This window comes from Papio anubis, chromosome 4 (assembly GCF_008728515.1).
Source record: "Papio anubis isolate 15944 chromosome 4, Panubis1.0, whole genome shotgun sequence".
Classification (NCBI taxonomy): domain Eukaryota; kingdom Metazoa; phylum Chordata; class Mammalia; order Primates; family Cercopithecidae; genus Papio; species Papio anubis.
Window position 1 is genome coordinate 27183424 of NC_044979.1, and position 16540 is coordinate 27199963.

At 35.2% G+C, this 16540-nt stretch overlaps 1 protein-coding gene across 6 annotated transcripts in view; it reads right to left on the reverse strand.

The window, feature by feature from the left end:
• MKLN1 (muskelin 1) overlaps nt 1–16540 on the reverse strand; it is a 161694-nt gene that overhangs the window by 107087 nt on the left and 38067 nt on the right. For all 6 annotated transcript variants that reach the window (XM_021935346.1, XM_021935344.1, XM_021935348.1 and 3 more), the window contains exon 2: nt 11795–11864. In XM_021935346.1, the coding sequence (XP_021791038.1) occupies nt 11795–11864 (70 nt within the window). The remainder of the gene's footprint in view (nt 1–11794; nt 11865–16540) is intronic.

Below are 16540 nucleotides of genomic sequence, written 5' to 3' on the forward strand. Positions count from 1 at the left end.
TCAAAACTAAAACTTTAGTATCAAAGGATACTATCAAGAAAGTGAAAAGACACCCTATAGAATGGGAGAAAATATTTGCAAATCATGTATCTGATAAGAGTCTGGTATCTGGAATATATTAAAAATGCCCTTACAATTTAACAACAAAAAGACAAACAACCCAACTTAAAAATAGATAAAGGACCTGAATAGCCCTTTCTCCAAAGAAAGTAAACAAACGGCCAACAGGCACATGAAAAGATGCTTAACATCATTAGTCACCAGGAAAATGTAAATCAAAACCACAAAATACGATTTCACATCCACTAGGATAGCAATAATAATAATAATTTAAAAATGCAAAACAGTAAGTGTTGACAAAGCTGTAAAGAAATTGGAACTCTCATGCATTGCTGGCAGGAATGTAAAATGGTAGATATACTGTGGAAAATCATTTGGCAGTGCCTCAAAAAGTTAAACAGAATTACCACATGACCAAGAGCGTCCACTCCTAGGTATAAACCCAAATGAAGTGGAAAAAAAAAAGAAGGTATACACATAAACAGTTGTACATGAATGTTCACAGGGATACTGTTCACAGTAGCCAAAAGGTGGAAGCAACCCAGATACAAAAGGTATCTGACTTACCCAGAACAAGTATATGCATAGAGGCATAAAGCAGATTAGTGGTTGTGAAAAGCTGGGCTGAGATCGAAAGGGAGATACTCCTTACTGAAGTTTCTTTGTGGACAATGAAAATATTTTGGAACTAGATGGAGGTGAGAGTTGCTCAATTCTGTAAATGCACTAAATGTCACTGAATTATACACTTTAAAATGGCTAACTTTATATTATGTGTGAATTTTACCTCAATAAAAAAAGAATTAAGTTGGTGGTGACAAGAATGGTAATGAAAATAACCCTAATATTTTGTGAGCACTAACTTCTTATTTGGCACACTGCTGAGACTTTTACATGCAATAGCTCACTCACAGTAGTAGTGGGAGGAATATATGAACACAGGTTACTCTCTTCATCCTCATTTTACAGATGAAGAAATATAGTTATACAGTTAATAAATGACAGAGTTGAGATCAAAAATCAGTCATCTGCTTCTGGCTTACACTGTTGGTTGGCTGACCCAACTTCCATTCCCACCCTAGTTCTTCCTAGATACCCTCCAGGCAAGGGTAGACATATGACAAAGGTCAATGAGATGCAAGCAGCAATTTGTAATGGGTTAATTTTTGCTTTCTGAAACAAATGCTACCTCTTCTTCTGCCTCTTTGCTATATGAACAGTTACAACTGCAACAATCACTGTGCAACCATGAAGAGAAATGGCCAAGAGAATCTTAAAGATAACAAACATTAGTGAGCCACTCAACTCTCATCAGCAGCAGCCTACCTCCAGTTTTACTTTTTCATTCACAGCCACTTTAACCTGTATAAATTCCAGCCATATTAACTGTACATATTTTAGTATGTTTCTCCACAAGATACAGATTTAAAGAATATTCATGATAGTTACATACCAGAAAAAAATAACAGTAGCTCCTTAATATAATGGCATCAAAAAATCCTGTCACTGTTCACAAATCCACAATTGTCTAATTTAAAAAAATGGTTTTTCTAGTTTGAAGTTCAAATAAGGCTCATGAATTATGATTGGTTAATACACCTCTTAAGTAACTTTTAATACACTGGTGTCTCTCAACTGCATTTTTTCCCCTTTAAATTTTTTGCTGAAGAAACTGGGTTGTTTGTCCTTAAGACTTTCCCACAGTCTGGATTTTGCTGACTACACCCCCTACCTCAATGTTTATTTTCTGTAAATTAGTAATTTAATCTTCTCTAATTTTCTTACGTAGGGAACAACAACCAGAAAACCTATTTGTTTAATCCACTGTTAACAGAATCTTCTGTTAGTTGAAGCTAAAAGCATTTCTACTGATTCACTGACCCCAGCTGACCAAAGCTTTAACCACTACTTTATAAGGACTGTTTACTATTAAACTGATATTCTCTAGTCATTAACCTTCTTTATCCCTATTAAATTAATAGGTGTAGTAATGTGTCTTTTGGTAATACAAAGTTTCTTTAAGAATACAACTGCATACTGAACAGATGATATAGGTCTGTTCGCACTCTTTATCTTTGCATATTTAAGATAATATAGGTAGATATTCACATCTACCTTTTTTGTTAACTCACACCTCCTTCATCCCCGTATATCCCCCTTCCTCTCACTCTTCAGTCATCCTTTTAAGTCTTAGACATCACCTTTCCCTGACAATTCATTTAGCATAGCCTTGTAACTGTAATAGTAAAAATGGGCCTTTATACAAATTGTTGTACACTATCCATTATCCCATATACTAAATGCCTAAAACCAATGAAAAGCATGTTTGTACATATATAGTAGTATTAACAACCAAATATCGACAGAATTTTTGTTATTAAAAATAAAATAAAAATCTAGAATATCTAAAGTAAAACATAGTGGTCTGACTGAAGAACATTGTGGGTAAAATTTTAAATGTTTGAATCACATTTTAACTTTATTGGTAAGTTTTTCAACTCCATTTTTTCCAACTCTTCCTTTTTCCTTCTCTTTTCTTTCTCTTTTTTTTTTTTAAAGACAGTGTCTCACTCTGTTGCCAAGGCTGGAGTGCAGTGGTGAGATAGGGTGTATTAGTTTCCCTGGGTTTCCATAACAAATTGTAACAAATCAATGGCTTAAAACAACAGAAATTTATTTTCTCACGGTTCTGGAGGCTGAAGTCTTAAATTACAGTGTCAGCAATACCATGCTCCCTTCAAAGGATCACAGAAAGGATCCTTCTTTGCCTCTTCCAGTATCTGGTGGCTCTTGATTTTTTTGGCTTGTGACAGCGTAACTCCTATCTCTGCCACCCATCTTCACATATCTTTCTTCCCTGTATCTGTGTCTTTTCTGTGTCTAGTAAGGTCACTTGTCATTGGATTTACAGGCCACTCTAATCAAAGATGCTCTCGCCTCGAGATCCCTACCTTAATTACATTTACTAACACTTTATTCCAAATAAGGTTACATTCTGAGATGTCACATATCTTGGTAGGGGTGGGGGTGGGGGGAGAGACCATTCGATCTACTGCACAGAGCCAGCCAGGCAAACAAAAAAAAAAAAAAAAAAAAAAGCAGTGAATGCTTATGAAAATTAGCTCTAGGTACCGCTATTAAAATGTCAGTGTGGTCAGTCACAGCCTAGTAGGCAGGGCAGAAAATGGTATGTGCTGAAAATGAAGAGGCAGGCAGTCACCAGATCATGCAGTTTGTGCAATTACATGGAGTTTGAATTATAAATGCAATGGGATCTACTAAGCACAACAAAAAGCTATGATCTGATTAACATTACACACACATATGCACACAATGTGCATTACAGAGTGTGGATTAAAAGAACTAGCAGACCAGTTAGGATTCTGTCACAATAAACTCAGGAAAGAGGTGAGATGAAGGAGACTTGGACTAGAAGAGTACGGAGATGGACAAGAGTAGACAGTTTTGACACACATTTTGGAGAAATAATTGATGGGATTTGGTGACAGATTGCATGCAGGGAAAAAAGAGGAGGCATCAAGGATGATGACGTAGTTTCTGACTTGAATAACAGGGTAGCTGGTGATATCACTTACTTTGATGGGAAGAACTGGCAAAGAAACAGGAAGTACAAAAATGAGACTAGAAAAGTCCAGATTTTATATCTATGTATATCTGAGGTTATGTAATAAATCACTCCAGTGTCTTAAAACAACAGTGGTTCATGATTTCTCATGATTCTGTGGGTCTGCTAGACAGCTTTTCCATTGGTAGCTCCTGGATTCATTCATGTAGTTGTATTAAGCTGATGGATTGGCTAGGGGACTGGGCTTAATTGGAGTGGTGAATGGGAAGGCTGGGGCTAACTGGGATTGGGCTTTCAACCTCAAAGAAGCTAGACGGGCTTTCCTCAAGCACAGTTATCTCTAAGTTTCTATAGGCCTTGCTTAGAAGTTGCAATATCACTTCCTTAGACTTCTCTGTTGGTCAAAGAAAATCACAAGACCAACCAAGACTCATGAGGTAGAAGAGCCTGCACCTTCTGCTGGAAGGAGCTGTAATTTGTGGCCATATTAAGAAATTTGGACTCTGCTCTAGGACAAATAGAGAAACATAAAAAGGTTTTAAGGTGTGGAACAATAGCAACAAAATTCGATACCCATTCAGGATTAGAAATTCTCAGAAAACTTCAAACAGGAGGAAATTTTCTCAAACTAACACAGGGCATATATAAAATATCCATAGCTGGCGGGGTGCAGTGGCTCATGCCTGTAATCCCAGCACTTTGGGAGGCCAAGGCAAGCAGATCACGAGGTCAGGAGATTGACACTATCCTGGCTAACACAGTGAAACCCCATCTCTACTAAAAATACAAAAAAATTAGCCAGGTGTGGTGGCAGGCGCCTGCAGTCCCAGCTACTCAGGAGGCTGAGACAGGAGAACGGCATGAACCCGGGGGGGCGAAGCGTGCAGTGAGCTGAGATCGTGCCACTGCACTCCAGCCTGGGAGACAGAGTGAGACTCAGTCTCAAAAATAAAATATAAAATAAAATAAAATAAAATATCCATAGCTAAGCATCATGCTTAATGATGATTCCCTCTAATACTGGAACAGAAGGAAGGCTGGGGCAGTGAGTGGTGAGAACAGGAAGGGGAAACAATGGATGCAAAGAAAATATTTGCAAATCATATATAAATCTGATAAAGAACTTAAATACAAAACATAGAGAACTCTCGAAACTTAACAAGAAAACAACAAATTTCAAAATGACAAACCTTTCGAACAGACACTTCACCAGAAAACAGTCAAGAAAGCAACAAGCATACAAAAAATGGTAACATCATTAATCATTTTAAAAATGCAAATTAAAACCACAAAGACTTGTGTATTAATTTTTTTATTTTTGGAGACAGAGTCTCGCCTTGTCTGTCGCCCCGACTAGAGTACAGTGGCAAGATCTTGGCTCACTGCAACCTCTGCCTCCCAAGTTCAAGTGATTCTTGTGCCTCAGCCCCCCAAGTAGCTAAGATTACAGGCATGAGCTACCACGCCTGGCTAATTTTTTGCATTTTTAGTGGATATGGGGTTTTGCCATGTTGGCCAGACTGGTCTCGAACTCCTGGCCTCAAGTGATCTGCCTGCCTCGACCTCCCAAAGTGCTGGGATTACAGGCATGAGCCACCATATCCAGCCACTTCTATATTAATATTTAGCACATCTTTGTAATAGCCAAAAGTTGGAAAACGATTCAATGTTCATCAACAGGTATATGGATAAACAAACTGTGAGATATTCATACAATAGAAATCAAATAGGTAACAAGATCCTGCCATCATTACCTGAATAATGACACTTGCACTTGCCAGTATGTTTGTGAGTACACACAGATGTATGCATGTACATGTTTAAATTTGTATTTGCTGCAATGAACCCATATAAAGATATGAATGAGCACAAACCTGATTGTTAGCATTGGTTATCAGAGAAGAGGAGATGAGAGGACAAAAAAAGAAAACAATTATTTTGTTAATCCTATTTAAAAAACCAACATGTATGGTATTCCACTTATGTAACATATGTGTCTGTGTGAGTGTATGCATAGAGTTAAGCTGAACTATCTTCAAAATGACAGCAGTGGTGGTGGTGGTGGTGGTGGTGAGGTCAGGATGATGGAATTCAGGTGATTTCTAATTTCTTTTAAAGTTCTTATGCTTTTATCTCCTTTTTGATTCTCACTTTTAGTATTTGTAATTTGTATAAACAAAAACGTTAAAGTCATTTTCACAGTGATACGGGCAATATTTTGAGACCTTAATGAGAAAACATTGCTGTTAATTCTAGATCATCTGTGCTGATAGAGTAAATGTAGCATGAAGGAAAATCCCATAAATGCTTTAAAGATACAACGTCACCCTTCTCTGTCATCAAATATGTGGTTACAATACTGATACTGTCACGGAAAACATGTCTTTCAAGATGACTGGTGAAAACTCTCTAGGGTTGGTTAAAATGTATAGGCAGTTGCAAATGTCTTTTTAATTGACATAAGAAGGGTTAGATCATAACTCTTTTACTGCAATTATAAGCTTCTTCCAAGGTAGTTTAAGTAAATGATATGCCTTATGGAGAAAATACATGTGTTAGATAAACATCATTATGATATAAGTTATAGTATTGTTGGCTGTGAATTCAATGTTAATGAATAAAAAATACCTATATTAAAGTTTCTTTAAACAGAAACATACATAAGACAAGATTATATATTGATTAGCTGATGGAAATATTGTAACTGAAGACTCACAGGAACCTAACCCTGTATTTTCCTAGGAGCAATGGTTCAGTACTTGTTAAATCACTGTTCATGACTACTTTATAGGACATAACTACTGTGAATAACCAGAATCAATTGTATATGAAACCAAAATACTTGCCATAGTTTAAGGGCAGCAAAGTAGCTACTACATTTATCCTAATCCTTGCAATTACCGTATGATTATGGGAAGAATTAAAAACCACATCAACATTCAGTGAAATAAGGTTTCTCCTTATTCAAAACTAAATAAAACTAATTTATATAGCATGATTATCCTCTTAAGTGATTTGAAACAAGCAGATCATGTAATAGCTTATTATTAGAATACACTAAAATGTAACTTTTTACATCTGCAATATTATATTACAGGCAACAATTATTTTCTTAGTAATACCTGCCTACAATAATACTGCTACTTTACATAAAGTATACTAAATTGCAGAAAATGCTTTCGCATACATTCTTATTTTATTCTCATAAATGCAATCTGCATTTTGGGTATTGTCTTTTTCATTTCTATTTTGGTCCTTTTTTATACAGTTTTCGGTTCTTTGCCAAAATTTTCAATATTAATTTTCATCTCCTTTTTTCCTTTCACATAGCAAGGGGACTTATTTTAAGACTTATATCTGAAACTCCTATTATCTGTAAATCCTTCTATTTTGATAGACACCAAATATGAAAAACTAAAAGTAACTAGATGCCTAGGGTATCAGCTTCCTAAAAAAGTATATCTTCTACTGTAGGTCTATTGCTAGGGATACTATCAATTCTTGATTATTTTAATCCAGTTTCAAGTACTGGGATGATACGAAACTGGGCTTCACCCCCTGTGAGGGCCCGACTATTTCTGGTTCACACTTTCTCTTCAGACATAGCTTCAGGGACTTAACCCAGAGCAAGAGGAGTCTACCACCCTACCACACCCCAGGTTCTAGCTTCTAACCTGTATCTCCCTGGCCCCAAGTGTTTGCCAAAGGTGCTATTTCGGCTTCTTAATCTCTTAGAACTTGTTTAGGATACTCAGCAGAAAAGCGGCCCCAAGCAGTTCTTTTTGGATTCCCATAGTCTTCTAAATCTTGGCCCCATCACTTTTGAAAAAAAATGTTGTGGGCACACAGTAGGTGTACATATTTACAGGGTACGTGAGATGTTTTGATATAGGGATGTAATGTGAAATAAGCCATCATGGAGAATGCGGTTACCCCTAACCTCAAACGTTTATCCTTTGAGTTACAAACAATCCAATTACACTCTTTACGTTATTTAAAATATATATAGTTATTATCGACTACAGTCAGCCTGTTGTGCTGTCAAATAGTAGGTCTTATTCATTTCCATCACTCTTTACTACCCTATTTTCAATATACTACCTTCAAAAATATTTTTTAAAATTTCACTTCTATTTCATCTTTTCTATCTGTGCTTAGTGGAAAGTCTTGTCAAAACTGACTTTTTTAAATTATATTTTTCATTTATAGAAGTTTTATTTGGTTCTTTTTCAAATCTGCCACATCACTTTTTAGTGTCCAATTTCTTTTATTTCTTTAAATACAAGTAGTTAACTTAATTCCAGTATCTTTCAGTAGTTTTAATTCTAATATCTAAAATTCTGGAAGGGGGTTCTGCTATTTGTTCTGCTAGTTCTTAAAGTATCTTATTTTCTGCTATACTTAGTTATCTTTGAGTGTGTACTGCTCAATTTCCTTTAATAATGATTTGTGGATAATACCTGAGGCCTAGAAATAAAGGTAACTATTTTCAGAGAAGATCTGCATTTGCTTCTGCTGAGAACCTTAAACGTACCATTCATCCTCAATCGCTTTAAACTCAAATCATACCACAAGGTTTAATGGATAGTCAAGTATTGAGAATCCAACTACCAAATGTGAACAAAAACCAATACACAGCTATAACCTCTCCGAGATGAGTTTTCTTCCTCATTTTCCGTTCCTCTACTGAGTGTCAATGCAATTCTTTCCACAGTCCCCAGGAGGTGGGGATTTATTCTGTTTAATTCTTATCCTGAGAATGAATTGCTTTAAGGTTCCAGCTTCCAAAAAAAAAAAAAAAAAAGCCCCAGTTTTCATTTGTGCACGTGCACATATGTGTGTGTATGCGCACGTGCGTGTATTTTTTTTTTTCTTTGAGACAGGGTCTCACTCTGTCACCCAGGCTGGAGTGCAGTGGCATGATCTCGACTACCTGCAGCCTTGACCTCCTGGGCTCAAGCAATCCTTCCAACTCAGCCTCCTGAGTATCTGGGACTACAGGCACATGCCACCATGCCTGACTAATTTTTGTATTTTTTGTAGAGACAGGGTTTCACCAGGTTGCCCAGACTGATCTCAAACTCCTGAGCACAAGTGATCCACCCGTCTTGGCCTCCCAAAGTGCTAGGATTATAGGCATGAGCCACCACATCCGGCCGTGGATATATCTGTTTTTTATTCAGTGCATTTGGGAACCTTCAGATCAAGAGTGGGAAAGAAATATTATAGCTTACAACCACTAGAAATGCAAGACTCTGCTACATATCGATACATGAAAACTATGGTTCATGCTTGTAAGCCCAGCACTTTGGGTAGCCAAGGTGGGCAGATCACCTGAGGTCAGGAATTCGAGGCCAGCCTGGCCAACATGGCGAAACCCAGTATCTATTAAAAATACAAAAATTAGCTGGGCGTGGTGGTGCACGCCTATAATCCCAGCCACTCGGGAAGCTGAGGCAGGAGAATCACTTGAGCCTAGGAGGTGGAGGCTGCAGTGAGCCAAGATTATGCCACTGCACTCCAGCCTGGGTGACAAGAGCAAAACTCAATCTCAAAAGTAAAATAAAATAAAATAAAACTATACCCATTCCATCCAACATGGCAGTTTCTTATAAGACTAAGTAAACACTGAAATTGCTTTCAATTTTATTTTTTCTTTTCTGGTAAAAATGTTGTCCCTTGAGATTGGCCATGGAAAACCCCAGTTATATTTGAGTAATAACTACAATGAAGAAAACTAGATTGCATGGTATTTATTTTCATGACAAATTAGTCCTTCTTCATTATAAAAACTTCAGATAACTTCTACTATAGGACTTATCACATTGAAATGTTTCAGGGTATCTGACGCAATACCCATGGTTCATCAAGAGGAGACAATATTGAATTCCCTACAGTATTCAAATACCTGAAGTTTGGCACTTCATAGATGCTTACTAAATAATTTTTTAATAAATGAATAAGCAAACAAAAAAGTTAAGAAAAGCATTAAATTCTACTGCCTTCAAAATATAGTCCAATAACAAATAAAGACAATTTCAAAATAATAAGATTATCATAGTTTCAGTTATGATCACTGAATTTTCTTTTTTGCAGAAAAAAGATCATTAACAAGAAATAAAAATAACTAAATGAAAAACACTAACGTACCACAACTCAAGCACTAAAATTATTAATAAGTAAAATGAAAAAGTGAATCAAGAAAAGCATGATTAAAAACACAGTGTAAGTCCATTAACGTATGCAAAGAGATTTTAATGTAAATAGGAAAAAGCAAATTATAACCACAATGAGTTAAAATGAAAAATCCACCAGACTGGCAAAATATAAAAACCACCCATAGAAGTGATGAGGAGAACGTGATCCAACAGCAACTTCCATACACACCCAGCGAGAGGATAAATTCTACAACTACTTTGTAAAACAGTTTTCTACTACCTGATAAAGTTCAATACACATATACCCACCCTATGACTCAACAATTCTACTCCAAGGTATATAGACCTTAAAGAAACTCTTACACATGTGTACCAGGAGACAACATATAAGAACGTTCACAGCAGAACTGTAAAAAGCCTAAATGCTTATCAACAGCAAAATGGATAAATACATTTTGGCATATTTATACACAGGAATACTATATGGTAGTGAAAATGAACAAACTGCAATTATATATAACAACATTAATAAAAATCATGTTAAAAAACAGCAAGTCACAGAAAGTTTATAAACGACTGAATTTATATTTTACTTTTACAAAGTCAAAGCCAAAAAAACTAAATCATAAAATATTTATATGCTATATCTATGGAATATTATTTTAAAATGCTTAATAAAACATCAATTATAGTTACAGGGGAGGGGTTAGAGGAAACAGATAAGAGGGGGCTCATAGGAGGCTTCAAAAGATAGCAATCACTTTCCATTTCTAAACATGGCTGATGAATAAACAAGTTATTTGTTTTATTCTTTACATTACATATAAAAATTATAAATATATATATATATACACTTTTTTTTTTTTTTTGAGACAGAGTCTCACTCTGTTGCCAGACTAGAGTGCAGTTGTGCAATTTTGGCTCACTGCAACCTCCGCCTCCTGGGTTCAAACGATTCTGTTGCCTCATCCTCCTGAGTAGCTAGGACTATAGGCACGCACCACCACACCCAGCTAATTTTTGTATTTTTAGTAGAGACAAGGTTTTACCATGTTGGTCAGGATGGTCTCGACTTCTTGACCTTGTGATCTGCCTGCCTCGGCCTCCCAAAGTGCTGGGATTACACGCATAAGCCACAGCGCCTGGCCACTTTTTTTTTTTTTTTTAAGCATAGATCAAAGGTTTCTATGTTGCCCAGGCTGGCCTCGAACGCCTAGAACGCCTAGCCTCACCTCCTTATACACCAGGACAACAGGCCTGAGCCACTGTGGCTCCCAAAAATTATAAATAAATATTCTTTAGACATATATTTTGCAATAAAACATGTAAACACCAGGGGATCCAAATAGGTAGGCAAAGAGAAAAAAAAAATACACATATATATATATCTCTCTCCATGAATTACACTACAATTAAAAAATAAAGTATTATTTACCCATTTGCTTTACCTAGCAGAGCATTAATTTCTTCAAGGATATGGACATACGTGTGCCTAGTACATTATAAATACTAATGCTGAAAGCATATAACTGAAAGAATGATTTTAAATTCAGTCAACCATAGACACTACTTGCCAGGGAAAAGAAATTTAGCACATGGTCCTGATGTCATTTAAAATATTATTTTAATATGAAATATAATATTTTAATAAAATAACAAACTATTTAAGTTTATTTTCCCCATAAGATAGTCATGAGTCAAAGTTCAATTTACTAACATTTCCTTAAACATTTACACAATAACTTGAGTGTAACTGTTCTGGTAGACAGAAGTAAAAGTTCATGTTTCATCAAATCTCACACTGCATTTGCCTATGAGATAAAAATTCTTCCAAAATTTAATAAACAAGCAAAAATAGAGAAAATAAAAATTTACCTCACAATCTCAAAAAGAGAATAAACTATTAGGAGATTCCAGATAACTAGTATCAATTGAGTGTTTATTTAAATGTTCACTTCTAAACAGCATTAAGGGATACATGTAATCTTACCTGGGGAGGATAATTGCTCTCTGAAGACCATCTTGAAGATTGGTCATTTGGTTTGTCCACTAAAATGTTCCTGGAATAAAGAAAAGTATTAACAAATTAAAAGAACATGAATAGGCAAAAACAGGAATAATCTACCAGATGCTGAAATTATCACAAAGTTATGTAATGTTTGGAACTTGAATAAGAATAGAAAACAAAACAGAGTAAGAAAAGCACAGAAAACTTCTAGTAGATATAAGATTTTAAAATATAACAAAGGTGGTATATTCAACAACAGAGAAAAATCAAGACTTTTCATAAGCCACTTTTGTTTAAAATAAAAAGTTCTATTAACACTTTACACTAAGTGTCAAAATGAACCTTAGATATACATATTTAAGAATTTAAGGTAAAAATAGCTGGGTGCAGTGGCACACGTCTGTAACCTCAGCTACTTGGAGGAAGACTTGAGGCCTGGAGTTCAAGGCCACAGTGTGCTATGATGGATCATGTCTGTGAATAGCAATTCCAGCCTGGGCAACATAGCAAGACTCTGTCTTTAAAACAAAAAAAGACTTCAAGGTAAAAATAAAGCAATAAAATACCTAAAAATAAATCAAATACCATATACACATATTATATGTAGCATGCATTATATAATATTGCATGCAATCATATTGTTACATTATATATTCATTACATATATCATACATGCATCTTTTTTTAATACATATATAAAGTACATCTTTGGAATAAGATACACTTTTAAGCATACCATCAAAAGCAGAGGTGTGAGTGGAAAAGGAACTGATATAAGTAACTTTAGAAGATGGTGATTGCACTGGAAACTGTAAGGCTAAAGGCAAGTAGAGCTATACATAAACACTGCTTGATTTGGTAAGGTTGTTTTTCACAAGGAATATGGGTTAATCCTATGTTACATACATACTGGGGTTGAACAAATAAGTAAATGGCTGGTAGATGTGGGAACCAGGTTTCTCACTTTTGGAGGGGGACGTTACAGTTGAGCAAGGGGAGGGAGAGCAGAAGGAACCCTGTGGTACTGGATTAGAATCAGAGACATCAGTGCAAACTTGTGTTTACCATAATATAATATAAATAAATAAGTATAGGGGTGTGTGTGCACAAACAGTATTTTCTAACTGTCCACTGAGGGGGAGTAGAAGCACTGACACACCAGTACCCGAAAGCACACCCAGCACCCTGATATTTGTTTCTACATACCATCCTCCAATAAAAGAAAACAAGAGTAGCTGGAGAAATGGCTGATTCTAGAGCTGGGTAAGAGAATACAGAAGACAAACCTGGAGTATCTTACACAAGAAAAAAAGAAGCGTTTTTTTTTTTTTTTAGAGGCAGAGGAAGGAGGTGGTATGGATCATGTCAAAGGGTCACAGAGAATGACAGGTCAATGCTAAAAAAAATTAAGTGGTAAAATATACACGAGTCCATATTGATATAACCCCAGCCTAACCAGCAGGAAAACATCAGAGGAAGGTTCAATGAAACAAATGAATATTCCTCCAAACTCAATATAATAAAAAACAAGGAAAGACTGAGAAACTCACAGACTAGAGGACAGTAATGAACATGACAACTAAATGTAATGCGGGATCTTGGATCAGAGAAAGAATAATTTGTGGGAAAACTAATGAAATCCAAATAAAATGTGGCATTTAGTTAATAGTAGTGTACCCTTGACATCTTAGTTGTGACAAACATATCATGGTAATGCAGGACGTCAGCAACAAGGGAAACTAAGTAAAGAACATATGTAGTAACTCTGTGCCATCTTTGCAACTTTTCCATAAATCTAAAATTATTCTCCAATAAAAATTCTGTTTTTTAAAAGTTAGATCTATACTGGCAAAGAGAAGGTGCTTAATAATTACAGATTTATTTATACCATCACAAATAAGAGACTTATTATCAAAAATAGATGAATGAATTTTTTTAAAAAGCACGGTGTTTGGAAAACAACTGCCTTTAACACATGTTCCACAAAGGCAAAACACAAATACATAAAACAACTAAAAATCAAATTAACAGGCAAACAGCCAACTAGAAAAAATAAAGGCAACATAAAATACATTGCGCTAACTAAAATTTGAATATTTAAAGAGCACTTAAATATAAATACCCCCATATGAAAATGGTCAAAAAAAATCCAAAATCAATAATCAAAAATTGGAGATTAAGACAAACATATATATTGCCCCTATAAAATTAGTCCCACACCCTCAAAAATAACTACATTTTACAATTATAACAGCAGTTGTCGGCCAGAGCTGGTAAAATGTTACTCTTATGTTTTGCTGATAGGAATGCAAATTAATGTAACTTTTCAGGAGAAAAATCTAATCGATAGCAAAAACATTTCAAATACGTACATCCTCTAAATAAAAATGATGACAACCATGACAATGACTGTGTTTGAGTCCCAGACAATGTTTTCTATGTATAAACCATTATCTTTGAAGTATACAAATTAAGAAATTGAAACATAGTGCAGGAAAAAGGTAAGAGAAAGAAAAGAAAAAAGAAAAGAAAAGAAAAGAAAGGAGGGAGGGAAGGCAGGAAAGAAAGAAAAAGAAAAAGATAAATTGCCTAAATGTATGCACCTAAGTAAGGATTTGAACCCAAGGCAGTCAGACTACAAAGTCCATGCTCTTAATCACCCTATTAAGCCTCAGAATTCTTCCACTTCTTAGAACTTTATCCAAAGGAAAAAAAAAAAAAAACCTAGGGGATATAACTCATCCACATTCATCAAAGCACACTTTAGGAGAGCAAGCTGTAAATAAACTAACAATGTAGGATTAATTAAATTATAACATGTCTATACAGAATACCATGTAAATTATTATGTATTCTACAGCTTGACTTTAATGTCATAGGGAAATGTTCAATACATAGTAAGTGAAGGGGAAAAGTAGTTAACTGTGTATGTAAAGAATCAAGTGTTGCAAAGTGATAACATTCATACACAGGGAGAAAAGGCAAAGAACATATACTAAGTTACTAATATAATTCTCAAAGGGAGATTACAAGTGATTTTTTTTCTTTGTGCTTGTGTTTTTTTTCAAATTTTCTAAAATTAACACAAATTCCTTTCCTATCAGAAAAAAAGCTTTTTCTCAAAAACGAATTAGGAACACAGAAGACTGAAGATATGAACTGCATCTGAAAAGACTACAGTACAATTAAAAGCTAAAGAACGAGAATGATTTTTAAAAATCACACTGATATACATGTTATAAAGCATGAAGGAAAATCTAATACATTATAACTATGATAAATTGGAACCACAGAAATCATGAAGTATAATAAATTTGGGGAGGGGAATGTTAGATGTCACGGAAGTGAGGTAGTTCCTTCATCTTTCACAGTTCCTAGGAAAGAATAATGTTTCTGAAGTTGATAAAAAGAAAAAAAAGTAATACTATTTAAAGTTTAAAATTAAACAAAGATAGAAATAAAAGCATACCACATACCTTCTAAATTATTTGAGACAGAAAATCAAGAAGGCATCAGGGAGAGACCCTGTCTCTAAAAAAGAAATTCAATGATGACATAATTTGTCAGTTGTAATGAATCAAATAAAGCAAAAACCACAGTAAATATGAGAAGAAATTGATTCTAAAAATAGGAGATTAACAGCTCTCAGCATCTGGAAAATTAACTATATATATGTTATATATGTCAAGTATAATGTAAAGTATTGGTAAGATAGTGGTAAAGAATAATGTTACTATGAAGAAAAGTAAAGGAGAAACAGGCCTCAATAACATAAGGAAGCTAGCCATGTCATAATCTGAAAAATGAGCAGATGGACCACTAAATGCAAAATCAAGGGGGCCAAACAGTTACAATATGTTTTGGTCTTGTGAATTTTGACATGCCTATTAGATAGCCCACTGGAGATATGGCAGTTGGCTATCTGGGGCTGAAATTCAAGGAAAATACCAGTGCTGAATAAAATATACTCTTCAGAGATGTCAATGTATCAATGCTATTTAAAGCCACAACATTCAGTGAGATGACTTAGGGAATGAAATAGAGCTCAGAAGAAAAGCTTAAGGATTGATTATGCTCCGGGGGTCCATCATTTAGGAGGTCCAGAAGAAAAGAATCAAGCATAAGAAACTGAAGAAAGCCAAAGATGAAGAAAATGAAAACCCAGAAAATGTAAATACTAAGTGAAGAAAGTATTTTAAGTAGAAAGAAAAGAAATTTTTTGCAAAATGCTGCTGAGAAGACAAGGACTGGGTGCCACATCTTCATAGGCCTAAATATTGCCATACACACGGTACTTAATAAATATCTGATAATGAAATGAACAAATAACACAAAAAAGAAAAAAAATTAAAGGATACAGTACATTAATCCCACTGATTACCTGTAACTTAAAGTTCATACTAAATTGAAATGAAAATTAAAAAGAAATAAAATACAGACCAGAAATGGAGTGAGGTTAGCCTAGAGGGTTTGGAAGGCTAGAAGCTTGAAGATACTCCTGCTGATCTCCAGTCCCAGCACTAAGCCAACTAAGTATCTCTCCTGAGCCCAACAGGTTACAGAGGACAGGCTCAGATCTTTAAGAATCTTGACAAAAGCTTGGCCCTAGGAGAAGAACCATGAATTCCTTGAATACTTCTCTCCCTAAGAGTCAGGCATCAACTGGGTAAGTATTGCTGTGACAATCTGCTATCTCTACCCCACTAAGAGCTTCAAGAGAAGTAATCT